Source organism: Poromitra crassiceps (assembly GCF_964638095.1).
Source record: "Poromitra crassiceps genome assembly, chromosome: 7".
Taxonomy (NCBI): Eukaryota; Metazoa; Chordata; class Actinopteri; order Beryciformes; family Melamphaidae; genus Poromitra; species Poromitra crassiceps.
Window position 1 is genome coordinate 1177901 of NC_139628.1, and position 25000 is coordinate 1202900.

The 25000-nt window shown below is 43.9% G+C and overlaps 1 protein-coding gene across 1 annotated transcript in view; it reads left to right on the plus strand.

The window, feature by feature from the left end:
- The window catches only part of LOC310780155 (nephronectin), a 27533-nt gene extending 15970 nt beyond the window's left edge, over positions 1-11563 (plus strand). The window contains exons 8-13 of the mRNA XM_083640715.1: positions 1-443; positions 1605-1688; positions 3520-3618; positions 9002-9188; positions 11100-11184; positions 11428-11563. The exon at positions 1-443 is cut by the window's left edge and continues 346 nt beyond it. Coding sequence (XP_083496841.1) covers positions 1-443; positions 1605-1688; positions 3520-3618; positions 9002-9188; positions 11100-11184; positions 11428-11514 — 985 coding nt within the window. The 3' untranslated portion in view covers positions 11515-11563. The remainder of the gene's footprint in view (positions 444-1604; positions 1689-3519; positions 3619-9001; positions 9189-11099; positions 11185-11427) is intronic.
- Positions 11564-25000: the final 13437 nt, after the last annotated feature.

Consider the following 25000-nt stretch of genomic DNA (forward strand, 5'->3'; position numbering starts at 1 on the left):
AACCATCCTGACAACCACCACTACTACAGCTAGTACTACAACACCACAACCTGCTACTACAACCACACCTACTACAACAAAGTCAACCACTACAGTGCCTACTACTACTATTGTTATTATTACTAAAGCAAGTAAAACCACACCTATTCCTACTACCACAACTATGGCTGTACCTGCTACAACCAAACTGGATACTACAACTAGTACTACCACAATTTCTACCACTACTACAACTGCTGCTGCTACTACTGTATCAACCACCCCACTACCTACTACTACAACAGCAGCAGCAACAACAACAAGAGTAACAACAACGGAACCAACGACAACTGCCGGGACGACCACCCCGCCAACGACACCGGCTGTCACCTCCTTACCAACGACCACCGTGGACAACAGGATCAACAAGGAAGTGACACAACGACCGAGAGGAGACGTGCACAGTGAGGACACACACACAACACACGCACGCATGCACGCAAACACACACAGACACACGCATGAGCGCGCGCACACACACACACACACACACACACACACACACACACACACATAAAGGAAAAGAGCGGACAGGATTGAAATTATACTGTCTAGGGATGCACTGATATGAAGATTTTCACAGATAACATAACATAACTGATATTAACATTGCTTTTATGGCCAATATTTACTGATGTCGATATGATCTGTATAACAACAAGTTTATATGATAATCAAAAGTGGTAAATAGTGAAAAACACATGTAAACACTGTGAATTTGAAAACATAATGTCTTTGTTTATTTCCAAAACATTGGGAACAGGCTAGTCATAGATTCATGCATTGTTTCCTCTCAATATGAAAACCGATAACCAATGTTTTAACATTGCTGTTATTTTGCTTATCGGACCGATACTGACTAAGGGCCTGTGTCCACCTAGCGTCTTTTCCTCAGATCCAGCGTCTTTTTTCAGTTGTTTCCAATGGGGGGAGAGCGTATGCGGGCGCACACGGACGTCTAGAGAAAGTGCGCAGAGCCCAGCGTCTATTTTCAGAGCGCTCCGGCGTTTTTGTGCGCCGGCTCCCAGCTGAAAATATTTTAACTTTTCAGAAAGACGCTGGTGTCGGGTGCTCCTTTTCTGGCAGCTAATCATATGAAGAAACTATCGCAACAGAGACAGAACGGCTCAATTGTGGGAGCAGATTGGCTAGACACTTAATATTTCTGGTGAGTGTTGTGCTTACTGCTTTTAATAACGTAGCCTACCTGTGTTGTTAGCTTGCTAGCTGTCAGCTATCAAGCTACTACCGCACTGAACTAACGTTAGTTTCAGACTGCTTCCTTGTATATTGTGCGCTGGGATCAGCGCTCCCCAGCGCACTCCCAGCGTTTAACAGTTGGAAAAAGACGCTAGGTGGAAACAGGCCCTAACATCGGCCGATACCGATATGAGATATTGTGCATCCCTAATACTGTCTAATACTGTCTGTCACTACTGTGATTGTGTGAGTGTGTGTGTGTGTGTGTGTGTGCGTGTGTGTGTGTGTGTGTGTGTGTGTGTGTGTGTGTGTGTGCGTGCGTGCGTGCGTGTGTGTGTGCGTGCGTGCGTGCGTGTGTGTTGCAGTCCCTCGTCATCCCGGTCATAACCAGGTGTGGGAATTCGACATCGAGCTGGGAAACACAGCAGATGATGCCAACGATGATCCTGGTGAGTGTGTGTGAGTGTGTGTGTGTGAAGGCCTAAATGCACTGAAAGCGTCAAACATGCACGTTTAGAACGCCACCTGTTCTTGTAAATGGCCGAACATAATGAGGCACGTCAAGCTGCCTTGACGCCCAGCAAACAAAGCTGTTTTTCTCTGTAGCCACAGTAGGTTACCAGTTTGGTACTCCGGTACAGTAGATGGTGTAGTCCGCCAGTAAAACCAAAGAAGAGAAATTATATCTAGCGGCGAACAACTGACATCAGAGCTTCATCAAACTACATGGAAAAAATAAAAAATTAAAATACTAACGTTAGCCAGCCGACTTGAGGAGCAGCCAAAGCATGGATGGGAGAGGTAAGCCAAAGTGCAAAAAAATAAATATTACCATCGCGAGATTTCCCATGGGGCCTAAGAAAGTCAATTCCCCATTATTTGTATGCCTCCGCCGGTGATAGCCAGTCGGAGGGATTATGGATCCGGGTTGTCCGTCCATCCGTCTGTCCATCCGTCCGATGTTCGTTAACGCGATATCTGAGGAACGCCTTGACGGAATTTCATCAAATTTGCCTCAAACATCGACTTAGACTCAAGGATGATCTGATTAGATTTTGGTGGTCAAAGGACAAGGTCACTGTGACCTCTCAAACGCCATTTTCAAGCTTGTTAACATGATATCTCAGGAATGCCTTGACGGAATTTCATCAACTTTGCCTCAAACATCAACTTGGACTCATGGATGAACTGATTTTCATGGTTAAAGGTCAAGGTCACTGTGACCTCACGAATGCCATTCCCAAGTTCGTTAAAGTGATATCTCAAGAATGACTTGATGGAATTTCTGCCAATTTGGCTCAAATGTCGACTTGGGCGCAAGGATGAACGGATTACATTTTGGTGATCAAAGGTCAAAGGTCAAGGTCACTGTGACCTCTCCAACGCCATTTTCCAGCTTGTTAACGCCATATCTCAGGAATGCCTTGACGGAATTTCATCAAATTTGCCTCAAACATTAACTTGGCCTCAAGGATGAACAGATTACATTTTGGTGGTCGAAGTTCAAGGTCACTGTGACCTCACGAACGCCATTCCCAAGTTGTTAATGCGATATCTCAAGAACGGCTTGATGGAATTTCTTCTGATTTGGCTCAAACATCGACTTGCACTCAAGGATAAACTGATTAGACTTTGATGGTTAAAGGTCAAAGTGCAAGGTCACTGTGACCTCACACACCCAATTTCCAAGCTCTGTAACGCAACATCTCAGGAGCGCCTTGACGGAATTTCTTCCAATTTGCCTCAAATGGCGATTGGACATAAATCCACGGTGCGGTCATTCTAGTTTGTATTAATGTTTCATAAAATCCTTATAAAATAGTTTTACTTGGTCAAACCAGAATCACGACAGACCATAGAACATTTAACTCAGACCCCCCTTTTTATTAAGTAAGTTTTGTCCTATGGTCTCTCCCAGTGGCGGTTGGTGCATTTTTGTCCACGGAGGTCTATACCAAAAATAGGGCTGAACGATATGGTTGAAATCAATATCATGATAATTATGAGGATTCTTCTCAATAATATCAATGGAGAGCCAAAGTCAAACTTCCGGTTCAGCCATACGCACCAGAGCTATTCGTCCACCATCTACATTTCGTAAACTGCTTATGATAATAGTTTTCCTTGGTCAAACCAAGCGATTCAGCTGGACCAAAACTTATATCTCTCCTTTACATGAAATCTAAAACACCCCTGCTTTGGATGGACGTGTGTGTCTCTCATGGTGATTGTCTATAATTCTCTTTCCTCTTTATGTGTGTGTGTGTGTGTGTGTGTCAGTGGCTGGTGTGCTGCACTGTTCATTCGACCACGGCTTGTGTGACTGGCTGTCTGACAGAGAGGGAGATCTGCACTGGCACACTGCAAAGAACCCTGCAGGTAACACACACACACACACACACACACACACACACACACACACACACACACACACACACACACACTCATGTAACAGGGTTGAGCCATGAAGCTTTACGACCACACTATAGTCGCTTTCAGACATGCCTTGGTCAGGCTCAGGGGAAGCAACCCTGACCTGATCCGGAGTTCATGTCTGAAAGTGGCTTATGACAGTATAAATGACTGAAATATAATTATAGAAGACGGTGAAAACTTTCCTCTTCCTGCACCATGTTGTTCAGAAGACTTCTATGATGCAACTTCGGGTTGATAATGTCACTAAAGGATCGGTGCATTATTTTTTATGAGGGGGGAATGAATTGTGTAAGGGTTGAGGGTGTCTGGGGGACGGAACTAAATAATTTGATTTTAATGAATAATCATGAATTTATTTAGATATAAATAACATGACCAGCAGTTTATGAATGGCAAAATATATGTATTTTTTTCTTCTTCTATTTTTAGTACTCATATTATTGTAGCTATACAATTTCATCGAAGGCCATGAGGGACATGACAAAATAGGTGGTCTCAACTGGAAAACAACAAGAAGATAATTTCTGATATAAAGTTCAACTTTACGTAATGTTTTTAAATTTCAATTAAAATAAAAAAAGCTTTTAAAAATAGATTTTAATGACCCAATAGATAAAATACACTTAAAAAGTTCAGTGCGACACAAATCGTACCCGTTTCGTGGAATGACTCAAATAAGAACAATGATGTTTAACTCATTGAGTGCCAATGACGACTATAGTCGTCAATTCAAATAGTAACGTTCAGTGCCAATGACGACTAAAGTCGTCAATTGCGTTTTTTGACGGTGGGACGTGGATCAAAGCCTGATCCATCTCCTGTGAAAGTATGGTGGATGTTGAATGTGTAAAACTATTTTACGGACCCATTAGGTGGCGACAGTTTACAGAAAGGCGAGGGAAAAACAGAGAAGAAGTCATGGGGAAACGGAAATCGCATCCGTATGCATCGATATGCATGAAGCATAACGTTAGCTGTGCCTGCAGCAGCCAATCTGCTGCCACAATTGAGTCCCTCCGTGTCCGCTGCGATAGCCCATCCGCATGATTAGTTGTGGAGTTGTTATTATTCTCAACTGGAAGCATGGGAGCCGATGACAAATACACGCGGAACGCTGTAAAAAAGCTGGATGTAGCGCACTTTTCAGTAGCCTACAGAGCAAACGCAGCAGAGAGCCACCAGAGACACTCCCACGGAGGTGGGGTTTGCAGTTGAGCGGGTTGGGGCACGCAGGGCAGCATACAACACTGACCCAGACAGACCCAGACAGCAGGACAGGATTGGCAAACGCAAGCTAGAATATCTGATGCCCACCAGCAGTAAATCAAGACCAGCAAAAAGCTGCAACCAGCAGCGCACGCAGGGGCCAGCGCTGCTGGTTGCAGCTAAAAAATATTATTTTGCCAAACAAAATTCCTTTGTTTTCACTGTTTTATTGAAGGAAATTATTTTTGAGGTGTGACTACATCAGAAAATATTAGCTTCAGAGTCAGTCATGTGCTTGAAATGCTTCATTTCACAAAAGGCTAATTATCTCAGCTTCTAATTTGAAACGTCTCTTTTTGGTGAAATCAACCTATCTTCTCCGGCTCATAACTAAAGAACGGAAAATTATATCAATAAACTTTTTTTGCTGATGATAGAAGATGATAGATCATCGTTCTTTGGGCATGTTCGGTGTTTACATAGTAATATCACACAATATTCTGTGGGCCTCGAGAAATCACTGAAAACGCTCTGAAACTCTGGCACTCTTGAGGCATCCATTTTGCCACTGGATGCCTGTGCCCCGGGAGGGCCTGGTGAGACGAAGGAGGTGAGCGGCTGGGAGACAACCCACAACGCCTTAGAGCCTCCATGCACCGAAGGGTCTTGCAATGCTGCGGCGCAGCACTAGCTCTATTGCAGCGGATTGTGCGTGATCGGCCCTTCCGCGGGCAACGTTGCAGATAGAGTAGGAGGGCTGATCCGTGTGCGGCTGCTTCTGGGATGCGGGTCGGGGTCGTAATCGGCCTCGGCTGGCTCTACTGGGCGAGGGTGTATGATGTTGAACAGACCCGAAACACCTTACGACCCCAGTCAACATCACTGATGACGCGTCCCAGCGCATGCTGAAGTATGTATTTATGTAATCGGATAAAAAATGGGAATTATAGTGCAGAGGACACAAAATAACAAGTAGCCCTATTTGGAACAGATTTGAATGGAAGGTTAAGATGAGATTTTTCAGGACTCCTTATCACATCAAAATTTGGTGGTACTGTACATTTGTGTTTGTTACGCCCCAAGTCTAGGGTTAGGACCGTAACATAAAATGCACAGAAACAGTATCAAATTTGCAACAAAACAATGTTTATTGCTCAAAAAATAAAGAAGGAAGGAACGAGTACGCTCTACTGACAAGGAAATCTGGTCCAGCAGGCCGCCGCCTTCACTGATACCTGATGTTAACCCCCGGCCGGCACTGCTGTTCCCTAACACACTAGGTAGCGACTCGTTCCTGCAACACACAAAGAAACGAACAAGATTTAGAAATCAAGACCAAAATGCACAAAGGAAACAAATTGAATGAAACAAGGTGTAAGTGCGCGGATGAGAGGGTACGGGTCTCACACTCCAGTACAACTCTGTTGTCATGTTGGAATGAGTCCCCTATGTAGGCAGACAGACAGGGCTGCTATAATCAGCAACTGTTGCATGTAATCAGTCCACTCAAATCTCCAACCAGCTGCACCTGGGAAAGACTGAGCCAAAGACACTGTCGACAACAAGATAAACACCCGCAACCAGGAAGTATGTCATGGAAATAGCTAATGTCACGTGCCCGTCCGACGAGGAAAATGGACCGGACTCTCAGTCCATTGACGAGTCTACATATAAACAGGGGTGAAAGTGGTTTGAATTTCTTGCAGGAACTATAGGCTACTACCCCAACCTTCATCGTTTCATATTGTTCTCCTCCCACCCCCATGCATCCCTGAACACACGAAATTACCTGGTCTGACATACGAAATGACACCCAGATCTTTTACATCATGGCATGGGCTACAGCCTAGCCTTCCATTTTCAGCATGCAGCCATTCATTTTTCTCCTTGAACTGTTTATACTGTTCTTCTTTCCATACATTAGGGTAAGCAGTAGGAGGGCTAGCAGCATCGCCTGTTCTTTCTTCTGAGGAGGGACCTGCTGCTTCTTGTTGAGTCTCCTCTTCCTCTCTCTGGCCCTCAACTGTTTGAATTAAATTAGATTAACATTTACAACTAAATTCATCAACAGTCAAACAGTCTGTCTTTGAATTGTCAGAACAGTGGGCAGATAAATTAATGAACAGATTATTAGTAAAATAAAATATCTCAAAATGTATCCTACAATGTGTAGGATACATACAAAATGTTGTACTGTATGCACACAGACTGTGTTCTGAGTAAGCCATTGTCTTTTGCTAGTAAGCTAACTTCATGTCCATTCTCTGGTCTAAATTAGCATCATCACCTGTATTTGCATCTGAGGGTGGGTTTTCATTTTGCAGAGGCTCTGCCTCTTCCCTCTGGCCCTCAATTTGCTCTTTTCTTCTAACTTTCGCCACTTTATCTGCTTCTTTCTCTCTCTCCTTCCTCTTAAACATTTGAGTTAGTGTTTGTTGCATTTCTGTTCCTTTGTTCTGAAAACAATGGCAAACATGTTGGGCTCGTTTATTATCCATCCTTGCCCGCTGCCCTGTGCAAATTGCATTAATAAAGTAGGTGCATTTGGTCGCAAAATGTCCGGGAACAATAAATCAAACGCACCTTTATACAACAGTTAGTTCCGGCCGAGTAATTTGATTGGACAAGAGTTGCCTACCGCCGTACATTTCATGTTAACACAACAGCGCTGGCACTTCACTCAGTTCACTGTGTGTGTATCACTCCATCACTTCACTGCGCCTCCTCCTGCTAGCTGCTGTTAGCTACTCGCCCCACAATTGCCACAAAGTAAACCCATGCCTTGCGGCACATCGCTGCCTGCCTGCCTCTCAGTGGTTGGAAATATTACCGTTTCTGCTTGCTTGCTTGCTTGGGAACTACATTCGCGCAATCCTGGTGGAACTGTTTTTGTTTGCGGAGCGGAGGCAAGCCGCAAGCGAGACTTGACACAGCCCAGTGCAGGCAGCAGCAGCGGCATTCAGGAGCTGCATGCTGGAAGCGCAAATCAGCCTACACACACAGCACGGATTAAAAACCACTGACAGCCAGGTCTAAAACAGGAACAATTTAGAAGCAATTTATGAGAGAGACTGTTGTTTATTAGTAATGACATAACGTCAGCCATGCATTTCCTTGTTGGAAATTATGGACCGACTGCACTCTGCAACAATCGGATTTTGATTGACAGGCAGCTGGATGTCTTCCCCCAACGGCGTTCAGGCACCGAAAGTCTTACCGGAACTGCGCACCGGACGGTTCCGGCCCACTTTCACCAGTGCATATAAACTATATAATTCACAAAGAAAAGAAGAAAAACAAACGACACAGTCGTAACAGTGTTGGAGGGGCTGTGGCCTAGTAGGCCACACATTTTGGGACTGCCCAAAATTAGAAGAATTTTGGCAAAACATACAAAACAGAAATTATAAAATGTTTAGGTATTGAACTGCCCTTAGAAGATGGTTCATCTTACTATTTACTACTGCTGAATACTGGCAGAAGATGTAGAAAGCAATAATCTGACACGAATACTGAGAGTCCTTCTGCTAACTGCTAAGAAAATTATCACGATCTCCTGGCTGAGGCCGCAGCCCCCCATGATAACACACTGGAAGGACAAGGTTAAGGATCTTTATCAAATGGAAGACATAACTGCAAGGTTACAATTAAAGACCGATGTATTCTTGAATAAATGGTCCCCAATTATCTCATATTCTTTCAACTAATGTTATCTAAGTCTAGTGAACAACTCCTGTGGATTATTATTATTATTTTAATTTTTAATTTATGTCCGTATTTTTTCCTGTGTTATAATGCATGCATACATACAATTTGTTTTTCTGTTCATAAAGGAATGTCACGATTTGTCCCTGTCATCTGAGAATGGGAATTATGGACATTGACAAAAATCCACGGACTGCCCCATAAGACACTTATACCTGTGATCATCTCTGAACATGTGAATGTACTATACGATTGCACTTGAGAAAAGGAAATCAAAATAAGTTAAAAAAAATACACTATTTCCAAAGCATTCAAAACAATACAACAGTACAAATAATGGACAATGAAATGTTTAAGATTAACATATTTATAAAAACTAAAATCCTCTCTCTCCCTCTTTCTCTCTCTCTGTCAGGTGGGCGGTACCTGTCCGTACCTGAGCTGAAGGTGGGGCAGAGGAGCGTGCGTGGTGCTCGATTGGCCGTGCAGCTTGTCCCGCCCTGGAGCCACGGTGACCTTTGCTTCTCGTTCTCCCATTGGCTGACAGGGCACCAGGTGGGCGTGCTGCAGCTTTTCGTCAGGAAAAAGGGGCGGAACCAGAGGTAGGAGAACCAATAAGGAAGCCTCATTGTGCAGTGATTTTTTTCTTAATTGGTAGTAAAAAAAAAAGCTTGGTGAGCTGCGTGATCACTGTGCGACCTGTCAATCACACCCCAAAGCATAGTCTGCTTCGTCATCTATTTGACTCTAAATGGGAGCATAGTTTACGAACTGAACATCATGCTGTATTGAAGAAGTGATTGAGACCATCAACAACTAATTTGCAGCCATAGCCTGTATAAATAGTACGTAATGTATGAATGGGTGAGTTATATAAAATTCGCCCCATACAGTTGTCAGGAATGGTGAAATTAAGAATTAATAATAAACATATAGACCCATAGCCCTCACTTCAGTGATCATGAAATCACTTGAAAAAATACTGCTACATCATCTCGTTAGTATAACCGAAGAGAAATTCGACCCCTGTCAATTTGCCTATAAAAAGGGATGCGGTACGGAAGATGCGGTTGCCACACTGGTCCACCTGGTTACAAAACATCTAGATCAGTCTAATGAGCAGTATGCACGGGTGTTGTTCTTAGACTTTTCTTCGGCCTTCAACACAATACAGTCTGATATACTGGTGTCAAAGATGGTCCAGCTAGAACTGAATCCATATTTAATTCACTGGTATGCAGGCTTTCTCACTAACAGAGTACAGAGAGTGAAAGTAAACACAACCCTTTCTTCTGCACTAACTACTAATGTTGGTGCTCCGCAGGGTAGTGTAAGCTCAGCTGTGCTGTTCACCCTCTACACTGACAGCTGTCGTACTGAAGAATGCCTGTCTGAAGGTCTTACTGACAGACCTGACCAACACATTCTAAAGTACTCTGATGACACTGTTTTAATTTCTCTCTTAGTTAGCTCCAGTGATCCTGGACTGCACCAACAGAGAGTAAATAAGGTTGTCGAATGGAGTGATAACAACGCTCTCATCATCAACACAAAAAAGACAGAAGAGATTGTTTTTGGTGCACCACCGGAGATAGGCAGATCTCCCATTACTATTCATAGTGAACAAATAAATCAGGTAGGCTCATACACATACCTAGGAGTAGTGATAGACCATCTTCTGTCATGGAAAGATCAGACTGAATCAGTGTGTAAGAAAACAAAGCAAAGAATCTATTTCCTTCGCCGCTTAAGATCTTTTGGTGCCAGTAGAAGGATTCTTCTTTTGTTTTTCACTTCTGTTATTATGAGTGTTCTTCAGTACTGTAGTACTACCTGGTATGGATGTCTGTCTGTAGCCTTAAAGTCACAAATGTTGCAACAACTAAACATTTGTTCAAAGATTGTTGGACAACCACTTCAGCGGCTGTATACTTCCACGTATGACAACAGCATGCTGAGGCTGGCAAAGAACATCACCTCAAACACTAGTCATGTTTTACACAGTGAATACAGGTTATTGCCCTCAGGAAGGAGATACAGTGTCCCAACACATAAGAAGGTTAGACTAAAAAAGTCATTTGTCCATCAATCGACTCTGAGGCTCAACCAGGAGCTAAGCCAGAGATAGGCTGAGCGGTGGACGGTGCTCTCGATTGTATGTTTCTATGTATGTCAATATCTTGTGTTTTCACTGTGTCATGTTAATGTGTGTAATGTGTATACATGTCCTTTGTTTTTGCATACAATGGCTGCTGGGTCGCAAGACAAATTTCAGCAGTGCTGACAATAAAGCAATATATCATATATCATATCATAAAAAGCATGTTTATTTCTGCTGTAAAGTTGGGCATTTTAACTTGGCGGTCTATGGGGATTGACTCCCTTTTGGAGCCATCCTCAAGTGGCCATTGGAGGAACTGCACTACCGCATTGGCTTCATTTTTCCAAGATGGAGGTTGCCACTTGGTTTTAATGTAGCTACTGACGGGTCTTCATCTAATTGGCTGTTGAAGGTATAGCCCCGCCCTCTGGAGCAGGACAGGAGGACATGGATGGAGACACACAAAGGTTACACTGACGACACACACACTGGACCGGGTGAGACACACACACGCACGGACGCACGCGCGCGCACGCACACACACACACACACACACACACACACACACACACACACACACACACACACACACACACACACACACACACACACACACACACACACACAATTATAAATTAAAATATGACTTCACCTTAACAATGACTAAATGGCTAAATATTCAATCTCAAATAGCTTGATGGAATGTGTGTGTATGTGTGCATGCGTGTGTGTGTGAGCAGGTGTTGTTGAAGGCAGAGCGGAGGAAAGGACGGAGAGGAGAGGTCGCTGTTGATGATGTCACTCTGAGACGAGGGGCTTGTCGATGACATCACTGCAACAACATCGCCGTGCCAACAACAACGCGGTCTCATCGAACCAGACACACACACACATACACACACTGTAGTCCTGTCAGAATAGTACGGAAGCCCATTGAGGTTATTTAGGCATATATTTCATCAAATTGATATATGTAATGTAAAGTAATAATAATTTTAACTTCATATTTTTCTCAGCTTACTGTTCTTCGGCTTGGCAGGACCGTATTGTTCCATGCATACACAGTGGCTCTTATTTGTACTTTTATAATTTGACATAAGTATATTATAGTATTAATCCATGTATAGGCCCTTTTCACAGCAACCATTTTGAGGTGGTAAAGCAGTGAGTAAAGCAGGTGTAAGGCATAACATTAACAAGGGCCCTGGCACTAGAACACCTAAATGGAATGGAACCACCATTAATGGTATTGGTTATACCTTCCTGCTTTACCACCTCAAAATGTTTGCTGTGAAATGGGTCTATAGCTGGGTATGTAGTTGTATGTATGTAGCTGTATAGTGTAGAGTTTTCTCGAGATAACAAAATAATTAAATGTCTTCCCAACATGAGATAATTGTGTGTTATCTCGAGAAATGACAAATAACTTGATATCTTGAGAAAGCAAAGAAAATTAACTCCTTATCATGGGAAAATGGCGTAAATACAATGCATGTCCTCAATAGGCTTCCGTACCTCCCTTGATAGGAACTGTTTGTGCATTTTGTAGTTAGCTTCCCCAAACAGGAGTCAGAGTAAGTTGTATATGTGTCATTGATGTTTGATCTTTATTATAATGATCTTTATGATTCTAATGATCATAATTACCTGTCAGACCTTCAGCAATTTGGACTTTTACTTTGACGAAGACAAAATGTTTTCAGAACTTTACAAAACTAAGAAACACATTTCATTTTGTTAAAACCCCAATCTTGAGAGTGTGCTGTTAGCCCCGCTCCCCAACACCTGTCACTCAAACTGGGTGACAGGTTACGCCTAAGTGATGAACCTTTTTAGCTGCTCTGTGTTATCTTCTATTGATTATCACTTAGAAAGCCAAAGTCACACCCACTTCCGGGTTAGGCACACAAACCAATATATTTTTCCATAGACATTTCGTAAAATGCTTATAAAGATAGTTTTACTTGGTCAAGCGATTCAGCTATATTTAGACTCAGGAGAGACCATAGAACATTTCACTCAGACCAAAACTATTTAAAAAAAAATCGTAAAGAAGTTTTTTCGTTTCGGTTTTAAGTAAAATGTTCTATCGTCTCTCCTGTTTCTAAATATAGCTGAATCACTTGGTTTGACAAAGTAAAAAGTAAGTAAAAAAGCATTTTATGAAATGTCAGCTGAAATCCCTTGGTTTGTACACTTAACCCGGAAGTGGGCATGACTTTGGCACTCTATGTGTGATCTGAATATTAAAATGTCTTGATTGATTTTGGCTGCATCAGCCACACTGTCTGTTGCTCAAATACCATTCACCATTAAACTGACATATTACCTCATTATTACTTCAGTTATATCTCTCTGTCCTAGACACACACACACACACACACACACACACACACACACAAGAGGTGGGTTTTTGCCCGGTGTGTGTGTATGTGGGGTGTGTGTGTTTGTGTATTTGTTTTGCTGAAATACGGAGGTGAAGTAATTTTGATTCTGTTCATTCTGTTAATTTTGTTCAGTCTAAATTTCAACCGTAAGTCACATTCTTATTTAAATAACCAACCATAACCCTAACCTTAACCAGTTGTGTTAACCATAACCTTAAGCAGTTGTGTTAACCATAACCCTAACCTTAACCAGTTGTGTTAACCATAACCCTATCCTTAACCAGTTGTGTTCACCATAGCCATACCCCTAACCTTAACCAGTTGTGTTAACCATAACCCAAGTTTTATTTCTGTAAAGTTTTCAAATTAATGTCGGAAATGCAGCAAAGTTTTCAAATTAACCGACTTTTTCAAATGGACGTTGTTAACGCTCCTGGTTGGAGTGTGTTGATACCGTATGGGCAGGGTTTGGAGGGTTACTTTAAAAATATAATCAGTTACAATTACTAATTACCTGTTAAAGATTGTAATCAGTAACGTAATCCAAGTATCACAATATAAAAGTTATGTAACTGATTACTTTCAGTTACTTTTGGATTACTTTTAAAAATATTTCCTGTATTCGACTACTGGAGACTGGGGGCCTGCTCCTCAGGAGGACATATTTTTCTCTCCAAAAACAGCTCTGGAATCTATAGTGTGCCTGTTTCTTATGAGTAATAATACAATAACAATAATAATATTTACATCTTCGGATTACAGTGCACTGATATTATCTTGATTTATTTGCACCATATGATATCAAACATAAAGTAGACAATAAGAAGAATCAATATTAAATATAATAAATAGAATATACAATAAATGTATTTTAAATTGTAATCCTGCTAGTACTCCTATTTTTACTATATTCTCAAATACACTACTGCCGCATGCGCTGGGACGCGTCATCAGTGATGTTATCTGGGGTCGTAAGGTGTTTCGGGTCTGTCAACATCATACACCCTCGCCCAGTAGACCCAGCCGAGGCCAATTAAGACCCCGACTCGCGTCCCAGAAGCCGCTCACGGATCAGCCTTCCTACTCTGTCTGCAACGTTGCCCGCGGGAGGGGTAAGCGAGAACGCCCAATCCGCTGCAATAGAGCTAGTGCTACGCCGCAGTATTGGCCCTTCGGTGCATGGAGGATCTAGGCTCTGTGGGTTACTCCCGGCCGTGCTCCTCCTTCTTCTTCTCCTTCCCCTTCTCCTTCGTCTCACCAGACCCTCCCGTGGCAAAGGCAGTCCAGAGGCTGAGAGGATGCCTCAAGGACGCCTCAAGAGGGCCTGTGCGCTGCACGTCATTTACCTGCGTCGAGCACCTCGCTCTAGCCTGAAGGACCCCAGGCCGCGCCGATCTTTGCGCAGATTTTCAAATAAATAAATGTAACTAAATGTAAATGTAACTGTATTCTTGATTACATCTCTTTTTCTGTAACTGTAAGGGATTCTTGTACAGTACCTTTTTTTGGATCCTGATCATAGTAACCGGATTACATGTAATCAGTTACTTCCCATGCCTGGATATGCAACATATTTTGGGTTCATAAACAGGGGCGGAGCGACCCTGTCAGCCCGGGAGGGGGGGGGGGGGGGGGGGGGGGGGGGCGAAGCTCTTAGGGGGCCCCCCCATCCCAATTTTTTTTTTCCAATTAAGGCCGGCGGCGAAGAAAAATTTGCCTTTTTTGCATGTTTGAATCTGTTTTAGCCATATTTAGTGGAATATCTCATTTTAAACACACCAATGTTATTGTCTATTGATTGAATTGCTCTCACACTCAGGCCTGGCCTGGCCTGGCATGCAAAAAAAAAAAAAAAAAAAAAATTGGATGGGAGTGGGCCCGTGGCGGGCGCACCCTCTGCCCCGGTGTACGCTCCGCTACTGTTCATGAATGTTGATTCAACGTTTGTGGTTTGCAGAACGTAACATGCCAACATCTTATTCTGGAGACGAGTCTGGATGCGTTTTGGGTTTCCAGTTAGCTTGGAATGGGATTTGAGCAGTGAGCGAGCACCATGGCTGAACTGCAGCAGTGAAGTGGATGCAGGTGGAATCGTAGATTGCAGCTTTAAATAGCAGCTGTTTGGTAGCGTGGTCCACATTCTACAGGAAAACAGAAAACTGTTTGTCTGGATTAAGAATCTCTGCAGCTGTCCCATCATGCTAACAGAAGAATGAAAATCAGAAACTAGATGCATGGGAATTTGATTGATCACTGCAGACTAGACTCTCTCTCTCTCTGACAGAGTGCAGGTGTACAGGCTCCGCCCCCATACCTGACCTCTGACCTTTGATCCATGACCTCCTCAATGAATCCTGGAGTGAGAGAGAAAGACAGAGAGAGACAAGAGGGAGGGAGAGAGAGAGACAGGAAGAGGAGGGCAGTAATCTGTCCAGTGATTTGTGTCTCAACACCTGCTTTAGATGACACACACATGCAGTCAGTCACACACGCACGCAGGCACGCTCACACACACACATGCAGTCGCACGCACGCAAGCATGTACACACACACACACACACACACACACACGAAACAGATTAGACGGGGAGGGAGGGGCGGAGACATGATTGGTACCTTGCTGTGGGCGGAACAGATTCCTGAGTTTATAGACACACAACACACACACACACAGGCGCGCGCGCGCACACACACACACACACACACACACACACACACACACACACACACACACACACACACACACACACACACACATTCTGTAAGCCTATATGTATTGAGACAGAAATCTAAATCATAGGCTTCTCCCTACACTGTGTGTGTGTGTGTGTGTGTGTTCTTGTACAGCTATCTTAGTTACAGTGCTGAGGAGAGGCCCATCTTGTTAACCCTGTAATTACTACAATAACCTGACTACTCTCTTTCCCCTCTCCCTCTCTCTAGTCAAAGTGTATTAAGGACTAAAATCGTAAATTGTTCTGCTGACCCTGGTGGTTGTTTGGAGTAAAACACCGCCCCCTCTCTCTCTCTCGCCCATAAAATGAAAGAAACATATAAAACATAAATTTGTCTCACAAAACAGACATTACAGAAATCCATTGTAACATGAAATAACAGAACAGTAGAACAGAACAACAATATAAATACTGTATGGAGAGAGTATTGAGAGAACTGTCTGTCTGTCTTTCTCTCTCTTGGTTCCTCCAAAGTGTATTAAGGACTAAAAGTGTTCTGCTGCTCCCTGGTGGTTGTTTGAAGTAACAGACAGTTGTTTGAAGACGGACGAGGAGCCCCCCTCCTCATCCATAAAAATGAAAGAAACATACATAAAACATCAATTTGTCTCACAAACATCCATCATAACATTAAATAACTGACTGACATCAGTAGAGCAGAACAACAATATAAGTACTGCATGTACTCTTCATGGAGTCTCTCTCTCACTGTCTGTCTCTCTATCCCTGTGCAATTTGTATTGTGTGTGTGTGTTGTTATTATTAACTAGGCATCTCGCGTGCTATGCACGTTCGATTCCTAGGCTTGCCCGCTGCACGGGCTCGCCCGCCCTGCAGCTCGCATACACAGCTCGCCGTGTATGCGCGTGTCGTATGCAGCTCGGCCGCTACGTGGCCTCGCCTGCTCTATGACATCACTGATGACATCATCACGGATTGCATCACTGATGACATCATCACTCACTGATGACATCATCACTCACAGATGACATCATGACTGATGACATCATCAATGAATTTATAGCCTCAGCCAGGAAGGATGACATCACTGATGACATCATCACTGATGACATCACATCATCATTAGGTAATTAGGGCAATTACCTAATTAAACCCGATTGCATGTAAAAAACCATAGCTGTGGCCGGCCAACATTCTTCAAACAGACAGAGAAACAAACATTGCCCACATGCTCGCCTTTATACATAGGCATCTGGCGTGCTACGCGTGCTGGATTCCTAGGCTCGCCCGCCCTGCAGCTCGCCTGCCCTATTGCTGCGCAATGTCTCCCTCTCTCTCCCTCAGTCCCTCTCTCTCCCTCGGTCTCTCTCCTTCTCTTCTCTCGCCCTCAGACTCTCTTTCGTGTGTGTGTGTGTCACTGATGACACATCGTCAGTGATGTCACAATGCCTATGTATGACATCACTGATGACATCGCCACTGATGACTTATAGGGCAATCAGCCTTAGGGCAATTAATCTGCCCTAATTTAAAAATCAGGCTACGTCAGGTCACCCAGGTGCTCTTTACACCCCCTGAAAGTTTCAGCCCGATCGCACATAAAACGGCATAGTTGTGGCCGGACAAAATTCTTGAAACAGACAGAGACACAGGCCCCTATTCTCCCACAGGCCTTCGGCACTAAAACGGGCCTTAAACGCAAAAAAACGTGCCTTGCGCCTGTTTTGGGACGATATCAATATGGCTTTACGCTGCCAAATGCGCTTTAGGCCGAATGGGCGTGGCGCAGTCCCAGAATAGGCCAAAGTGGGCGTGTCGGCGCTAAATACCTATCTTCCGACCTGGCGTACATTTAGCGCTTTGCGCCTTTGAAAAGCAGGCCTATTCAGTGCGCCAGTGTCAAGGAGTGCTCTTCTGCCTCTCCCCTGTCACCCTTCTCTGTCTCTCTCTGAAACCAGGCCTATTCAGTGCGCCAGTGCTCTTCTGCCTCTTCTCTGTCACCCTTCTCTCTCTCTCTCTGACTCCCTCGCTCAGACAGACACAACACATAGCAGCACCCAGCTTCCCATAGGAAATAGCAGTTTCACCCTTCTCTCTCTCTCTCTGACTCCCTCGCTCAGACAGACACAACACATAGCAGCACCCAGCTTCCCATAGGAAATAGCAGTTTCACCCTTCTCTCTCTCTCTCTGACTCCCTCGCTCAGACAGACACAACACATAGCAGCACCCAGCTTCCCATAGGAAATAGCAGTTGTAAGTTTACTGCCTGTGAATGCCATAGGAAATAGCAGTTGTAAGTTTACTGCCTGTGAATGTCCCAGCATGCAATTGGGTCCTCCATTTCGCTACTAAATAGCAACCAAATGAGCCGAAATAGATATAAAAGGTAGATCTAAAATAATGTGTAATGGTAAGACAACCTGCAATTGTAGAACATTTCAATATTGGACCAAATAAAACATCGAAATGAAACACCACCCTATGTGAAACATATATGTCCTCTTGAGCCTATTGTAACAAAGTGGGTATTCGTCCAAGGAACTGGAGACTTGAAGTTGGTACAGGCTTTTTATTCTTGTCTTCCCAATATAGCTCCTAGCAGCTAGCTTCGCTGCTAGCTCTGCAACCACCCGGTCAGCTCCCTCACATAGCCTGACTGGCCTCCGCCCCGGCCGCTGGTCACATATATCCCCTTCCCCCTAGGAACACACCCACACATATCAGTTCCTAGCCAAGCACGGAAACACCCCAATACACGTAATTACCCGATACGCTACATTTCCCCCACACAAATTTAATGTCGCTTCCACGCGACATGCACAACCCACACACATCCCCCTGTACCAAAACACACCCAACACAATATTTTTTCCCATCACCACATCAAATTCTAATTCCCCAACAAACAGTCTTTTCTTTTCAGCACCCCCGTCATAATGTCCAGTTTTCATTAGGTACTCCGTAATGTCTAGTTTTCCATTAGGTACCCCCATAATGTCTAGTTTCCCATTAGGCACTCCATAATGTCTAGTTTTCATTATTTCCTTTCTTTTTCACACATTTAAATTCAACCCACATTTCCCATTCAACAATAACCCCCACAACATTTCAATTCCCCACATTTAGTCCCTTTTAAACCCCCCCTTTTGTTTGTTCCAGTAGCCAAATGCACGAACGAGCACCGGATCGACATCCTCGTCCTCCGGTCTCCACTCGCGCCCGTCGACTCTCCAGATGACCCTGGCGTCGTCCTCCCGGCCTCGCACTCGCTCGTTTTTCCGTCCCCCTCCTCCAGGGTTGAGGACAGCAGAGCGAACACCACCGGCGTCGATCTTCCCCTCGGCTCTCCGCTCGTTTTTCCGTCCCCCTCCTCCAGGGTTGAGGACAGCAGAGCGAACACCACCGGCGTCGATCTTCCCCTCGGCTCTCCGCAGTGCAACGTTAGGGGGTGTATAGCGGTTAGGCTGGGCCGGTTCCCCCGGCGGTAACCCCTCTCGCTCACTCGGAGACACGAGCGTCGCTCTCCCGACTGTAACAACGCTGCAGACGATGTCCCTCTCTTCTCTCTGGCTGTTCCCCTGCAGCACCGTTCTCCTATCCGTCACCACGTTCTCTTCTCCCCGGCTGCTCACGCTCTTCCCAGCCTGCGTCTCACCTCCGGCCTCCACACTCTCAGTGCAGTCCCTGGCCAAGTGCTCCGGTGACTGGCAAGTCCAGCAGAGTCTCACCTGTCCGCCGCCTGCACGTCTCTCTTCTCCCGCTGCCCCCCGATCTCCGACAGCCTCTGGACACTCTCTGGCTAGATGTCCGATCGCGCTACATGCCCAGCAGGCTCCCTGCTGTCCATGTCGTTGTCCCGCATACCCGGTCCGTCTCCCGGGACCGCCTCGGCACCACCTCGCCACGTGGCCCGGCTCTCTGCAGGTCCAACACAGTCTCTTCCGTGGCTCCTCCGGCCGCTCTTCCCGCTGCATTACCTCCGCGCTCATCAAGTCCACCCGCTGCATGACTTCTCGCAGCGCCCGCATCACCTCTACTGCCCAGGCAGGAGTCTCTTCCACCAGCGGTCCGACCTCTCTCAACACACGGGCCTCCATGCCCGCCAGCATCGAGCTGATCCCCGCCGTCAGCTCTCCTTTCCTCCCGTTCACCGATGGCCATTCTCCGCGCACCATCGCACGTGGTTTTAGCAGCTAGCAGTTAGCAGTTAGCACCCCTGGTAGCTAACTTACTAGCGCTAGATCTAGAGCCAAAAAGCCGCACCACCCGTCTCTTTTGCCGTTCCTTCTCACCCTCTCCCCTCTCGGCCGAATCAGAGGCGTTACCGCTTTACTGTCTGACACCAATGTAACGAAGTGGGTATTTGTCCAAGGAACTGGAGACTTGAAGTTGGTACAGGCTTTTTATTCTTGTCTTCCCAATATAGCTCCTAGCAGCTAGCTTCGCTGCTAGCTCTGCAACCACCCGGTCAGCTCCCTCACATAGCCTGACTGGCCTCCGCCCCGGCCGCTGGTCACATATATCCCCTTCCCCCTAGGAACACACCCACACATATCAGTTCCTAGCCAAGCACGGAAACACCCCAATACACGTAATTACCCGATACGCTACACTATATATACCCTTTGTGGATTTAGCGTGATTTAGACAAGTGACAGCGGAACGCGCTTCTGTCATGTGATATACTGTGATGTCCGCTCCAATAACTTGGCCCTACTTCACATTTAGTTTTACAATAAAAACACATTTATGCAATGACTTTACATAATGTAGGGTATATTTATGTGCATCATTCTACCTGCAGCAGGGGAGAGAAAACGATATCTTTCTGGACATTCACCAATATAAAATGAATCTCATCATATAGGGATAGGCTATATTTTTCTAGCTGATGCATTTAGAACATTCTTTTCACTTTGATCTTGCTATAGTGTAGCGTATTTACATGCTTGCAGTATTTAAACTGCAGTTAGATTGGTTTGAGAAGCATAATAATATGGAATAATATCCTATAATATGGAGACAGACAGACTGGATGAAGGGAGGGGGGGGGGGCAGAGCGCTTGGCTTTCATCTGGTTTTGTTGGACCACTGGAATGGAGCTTAAAAGGCAAGCATGCGATTCGTTTATTGCACTTATCCAATGAACTGACGGTGCATAATTTTACGCTTAAAAGGCGTGGTTGTAATGGTTGAGGCTGCGTCTAGCGCCAAGACCAAGATATCAAGTGCGCTGGTCCACGCCCACTGATTTGCGCTGCGCCAGGCGCTCGGCCTAGAAACAGCGCCGATGCAACGATAGGGGCCACAGAGTCCACATTGCCAAATTGATAGATAGATAGATAGATAGATAGATAGATAGATAGATAGATAGATAGATAGATAGGCAAGCTTAGGGGCAAGTGCATTGTGTTGCACTTCCGGTTCCCTCGTCTAAAAGTCAATGGGATTTTTGCATGGGGATTTTGGTTAAATGCATGAAATAAAGTCTGTGGTTAACAAAAGTGTATGAAACAGCTAACTTTTTGTTTAGCAAGCTAATCTTCACAGATGAGTACCACTTTTAGGATTTTTGAAGCATAAATGTGATTTTTTTTAAATCGTGAGTTTCCGAAAATGCTTAAAAAAGAATTCCTCGTTTGTGAAGATTATTTTATGTCCTCATAAAATGGTGTGGTTTGTCTTAGCCTCCTGAGTCCCGACCCCATTAGCTGCATTGGATTTTTGATTTCTCTTTGCTATTTGGGATTACTTCGGAAAACTAAGTACGAATAAAAAAAATAAAACTAAAAAAATAAGTAGAAAATAGTTAAAAATGATGTCCTCACATAAGGTCACTGGTGAAATCTTTCTGTTAACACAATAAAGTCACCAACTTGTAATAAAGTATTTCTCTTTATTTGAATGCCTATCATGGCTGTGCAAAAATAAAACGTCTGCAGAAAAACATCCTCCAGCTCAGAGAGGTTGCCTGTTATCCCATACAACAATTTTTCAGCTGCTGTCAGATCAACATGCCCTGGAAACACACACAAAACACGTAAAAATATGTATGATTTATAATATTTATTATTTATATTTGTAATTGATATTTATTGTTTATATTTATATTTTATACCACACCCAATAACTATTTAGACTCTTGTAAACTATTATAGTGTCTTCCCTTATCTCCCCAAATAATGTTTTCTCACATCTTCACCTCAGAAAACGGAAAGATTAACCCACTGTCCTCGCACAAGTGCTTCAATTTAGGAAACATTAACCCACTGTCCTCGCACAAGTGCTTCAACTTTAGCAACACTGTACTTTGTTACTAATGCAAGTTTTTTTCAAACCTCCATGCCTTTACAAACTTCAAAGGGTCCTAAGCCTAAATCAACAAGTTTCATCCATACACTTTGATCAGGTTTATTACCTTGGCCACGTTTGTTTCGGGAGTGCTGGTAGAAGGATTTGGTTGATATGCTAGCCATCTTGTATTGACAGGAAGTAGATTTTTATTTTTCTACGATGACAAAATTGTAGCTTAGGTGAGGACAAGAGGTCTGAGTTCAGCAAAAATAAGTATTATAGTGTAGAAATGGCAAAATGTGATGTCCTCGCAGGAACCCCGGGGGACTCAGGAGGTTAGACCTCCCGGGCCAGGCAGAACCATCATGAGGGCTGGGTCTTGCCCCCGGGGCGCATAACTTCCCCAAGCAGTCATGACAGCTTACTCCTACTAAATGAATACAAAGGAATACCTGATGTGTGCTCAGGGGCACCGTATAGGGGGGGAAACCTAGGACGATTCTAGGGGCCCTTGAAGCTGACAGGGGCCCTAAAAAAAAAAAAAAAAAAAAAAATTGCAATTCCATCGCGGGCCACACAGGGGGCGCCCGCGGGCCGCCAGTTGAGTATCTCTAGTCTAGTCTGTCCGGCGCCATCTGAACATTTATTCAACTTTTCTTAACTACTGGAAATTACCCTGTTAGACCTTAGTGAAATATGCTTACTTCACAGAGTGTTTACATTTCCCTCCTGTCTAGCGAACATCAATGCAAACAATTGTTTGCAAGCCGTTCCTAACTGATGAAGGAGGTGAGACACACACAGCAGCATTGTGTTGAATGACACGTAGTTGGCACAATTGGGTCTGTGGGGATTTATTTGTAATACTAATAATAATAATAATAATAATAGTAATAAAAAAATAAGAAGGATCAACACAATTTATTTGTCCACATAATGACCATTATAGGAAAAGCAGCCCACAAATGACAGCCAATGAGAAAAGGAGAACATAATGATATTAAGACTGAATAATGATATCACAACGTAAAAATATGTATGATTTATAATATTTATTATTTATATTTGTAATTGATATTTATTGTTTATATTTATATTTTATACCACACCCAATAACTATTTAGACTCTTGTAAACTATTATAGTGTCTTCCCTTATCTCCCCAAATAATGTTTTCTCACATCTTCACCTCAGAAAACGGAAAGATTAACCCACTGTCCTCGCACAAGTGCTTCAATTTAGGAAACATTAACCCACTGTCCTCGCACAAGTGCTTCAACTTTAGCAACACTGTACTTTGTTACTAATGCAAGTTTTTTTCAAACCTCCATGCCTTTACAAACTTCAAAGGGTCCTAAGCCTAAATCAACAAGTTTCATCCATACACTTTGATCAGGTTTATTACCTTGGCCACGTTTGTTTCGGGAGTGCTGGTAGAAGGATTTGGTTGATATGCTAGCCATCTTGTATTGACAGGAAGTAGATTTTTATTTTTCTACGATGACAAAATTGTAGCTTAGGTGAGGACAAGAGGTCTGAGTTCAGCAAAAATAAGTATTATAGTGTAGAAATGGCAAAATGTGATGTCCTCGCAGGAACCCCGGGGGACTCAGGAGGTTAGACCTCCCGGGCCAGGCAGAACCATCATGAGGGCTGGGTCTTGCCCCCGGGGCGCATAACTTCCCCAAGCAGTCATGACAGCTTACTCCTACTAAATGAATACAAAGGAATACCTGATGTGTGCTCAGCGGCACCGTATAGGGGGGGAAACCTAGGACGATTCTAGGGGCCCTTGAAGCTGACAGGGGCCCTAAAAAAAAAAAAAAAAAAAAAATTGCAATTCCATCGCGGGCCACACAGGGGGCGCCCGCGGGCCGCCAGTTGAGTATCTCTAGTCTAGTCTGTCCGGCGCCATCTGAACATTTATTCAACTTTTCTTAACTACTGGAAATTACCCTGTTAGACCTTAGTGAAATATGCTTACTTCACAGAGTGTTTACATTTCCCTCCTGTCTAGCGAACATCAATGCAAACAATTGTTTGCAAGCCGTTCCTAACTGATGAAGGAGGTGAGACACACACAGCAGCATTGTGTTGAATGACACGTAGTTGGCACAATTGGGTCTGTGGGGATTTATTTGTAATACTAATAATAATAATAATAATAATAGTAATAAAAAAATAAGAAGGATCAACACAATTTATTTGTCCACATAATGACCATTATAGGAAAAGCAGCCCACAAATGACAGCCAATGAGAAAAGGAGAACATAATGATATTAAGACTGAATAATGATATCACAACAGTCTCATGCTAAACACTCTCCTGTTGGACTCCACATGTGTATCAATATTTTTTCTAGTCATTAGTTGATAGTGTTTCTTTGTTCGCTCTGGTGTATTCAGAGCAGAGAGAGATTATGATGATTCAACAGGGATGAGAGTGAGAAAAGGAGCAAATATTGATGGTTAAGACTGAATAATGACAACACTACAGTGTTATCCTAATATAATTTAAAATGCGATATTATCCTCTAAATCAGCTTCAAACAGCCCAAATTTTTCAGCCGGCGCCCTTTGGACGCCGGCATCAGTGGGGACCATACTATGTCCTGTCATGGGGCCCAAAATCCCTGGCGGCGCCCCTGCGCTTTGTTCCATAGGCTTAGAACAAATAAATATGTCAAACAAGGAGACAAATACAATTCTGACGAGATGTCTGAGATTCAATGGAACGAGGCACAGCAATGCAACATTGTCCAGAAGACAGACTCAGAGAGGAACAAGTCAATATGAAAGAGTCTAAGTTGATGTCTGAAAATGGAATTAAAGGAGAATTTCGTTTTTTTTTAACCTGGACCCATCTCCTGGAAATAATTATGATTTGGCCACTCACCCAGTGATGTCCGCGGCGTTTCTGGCCGTCCTAGCGTT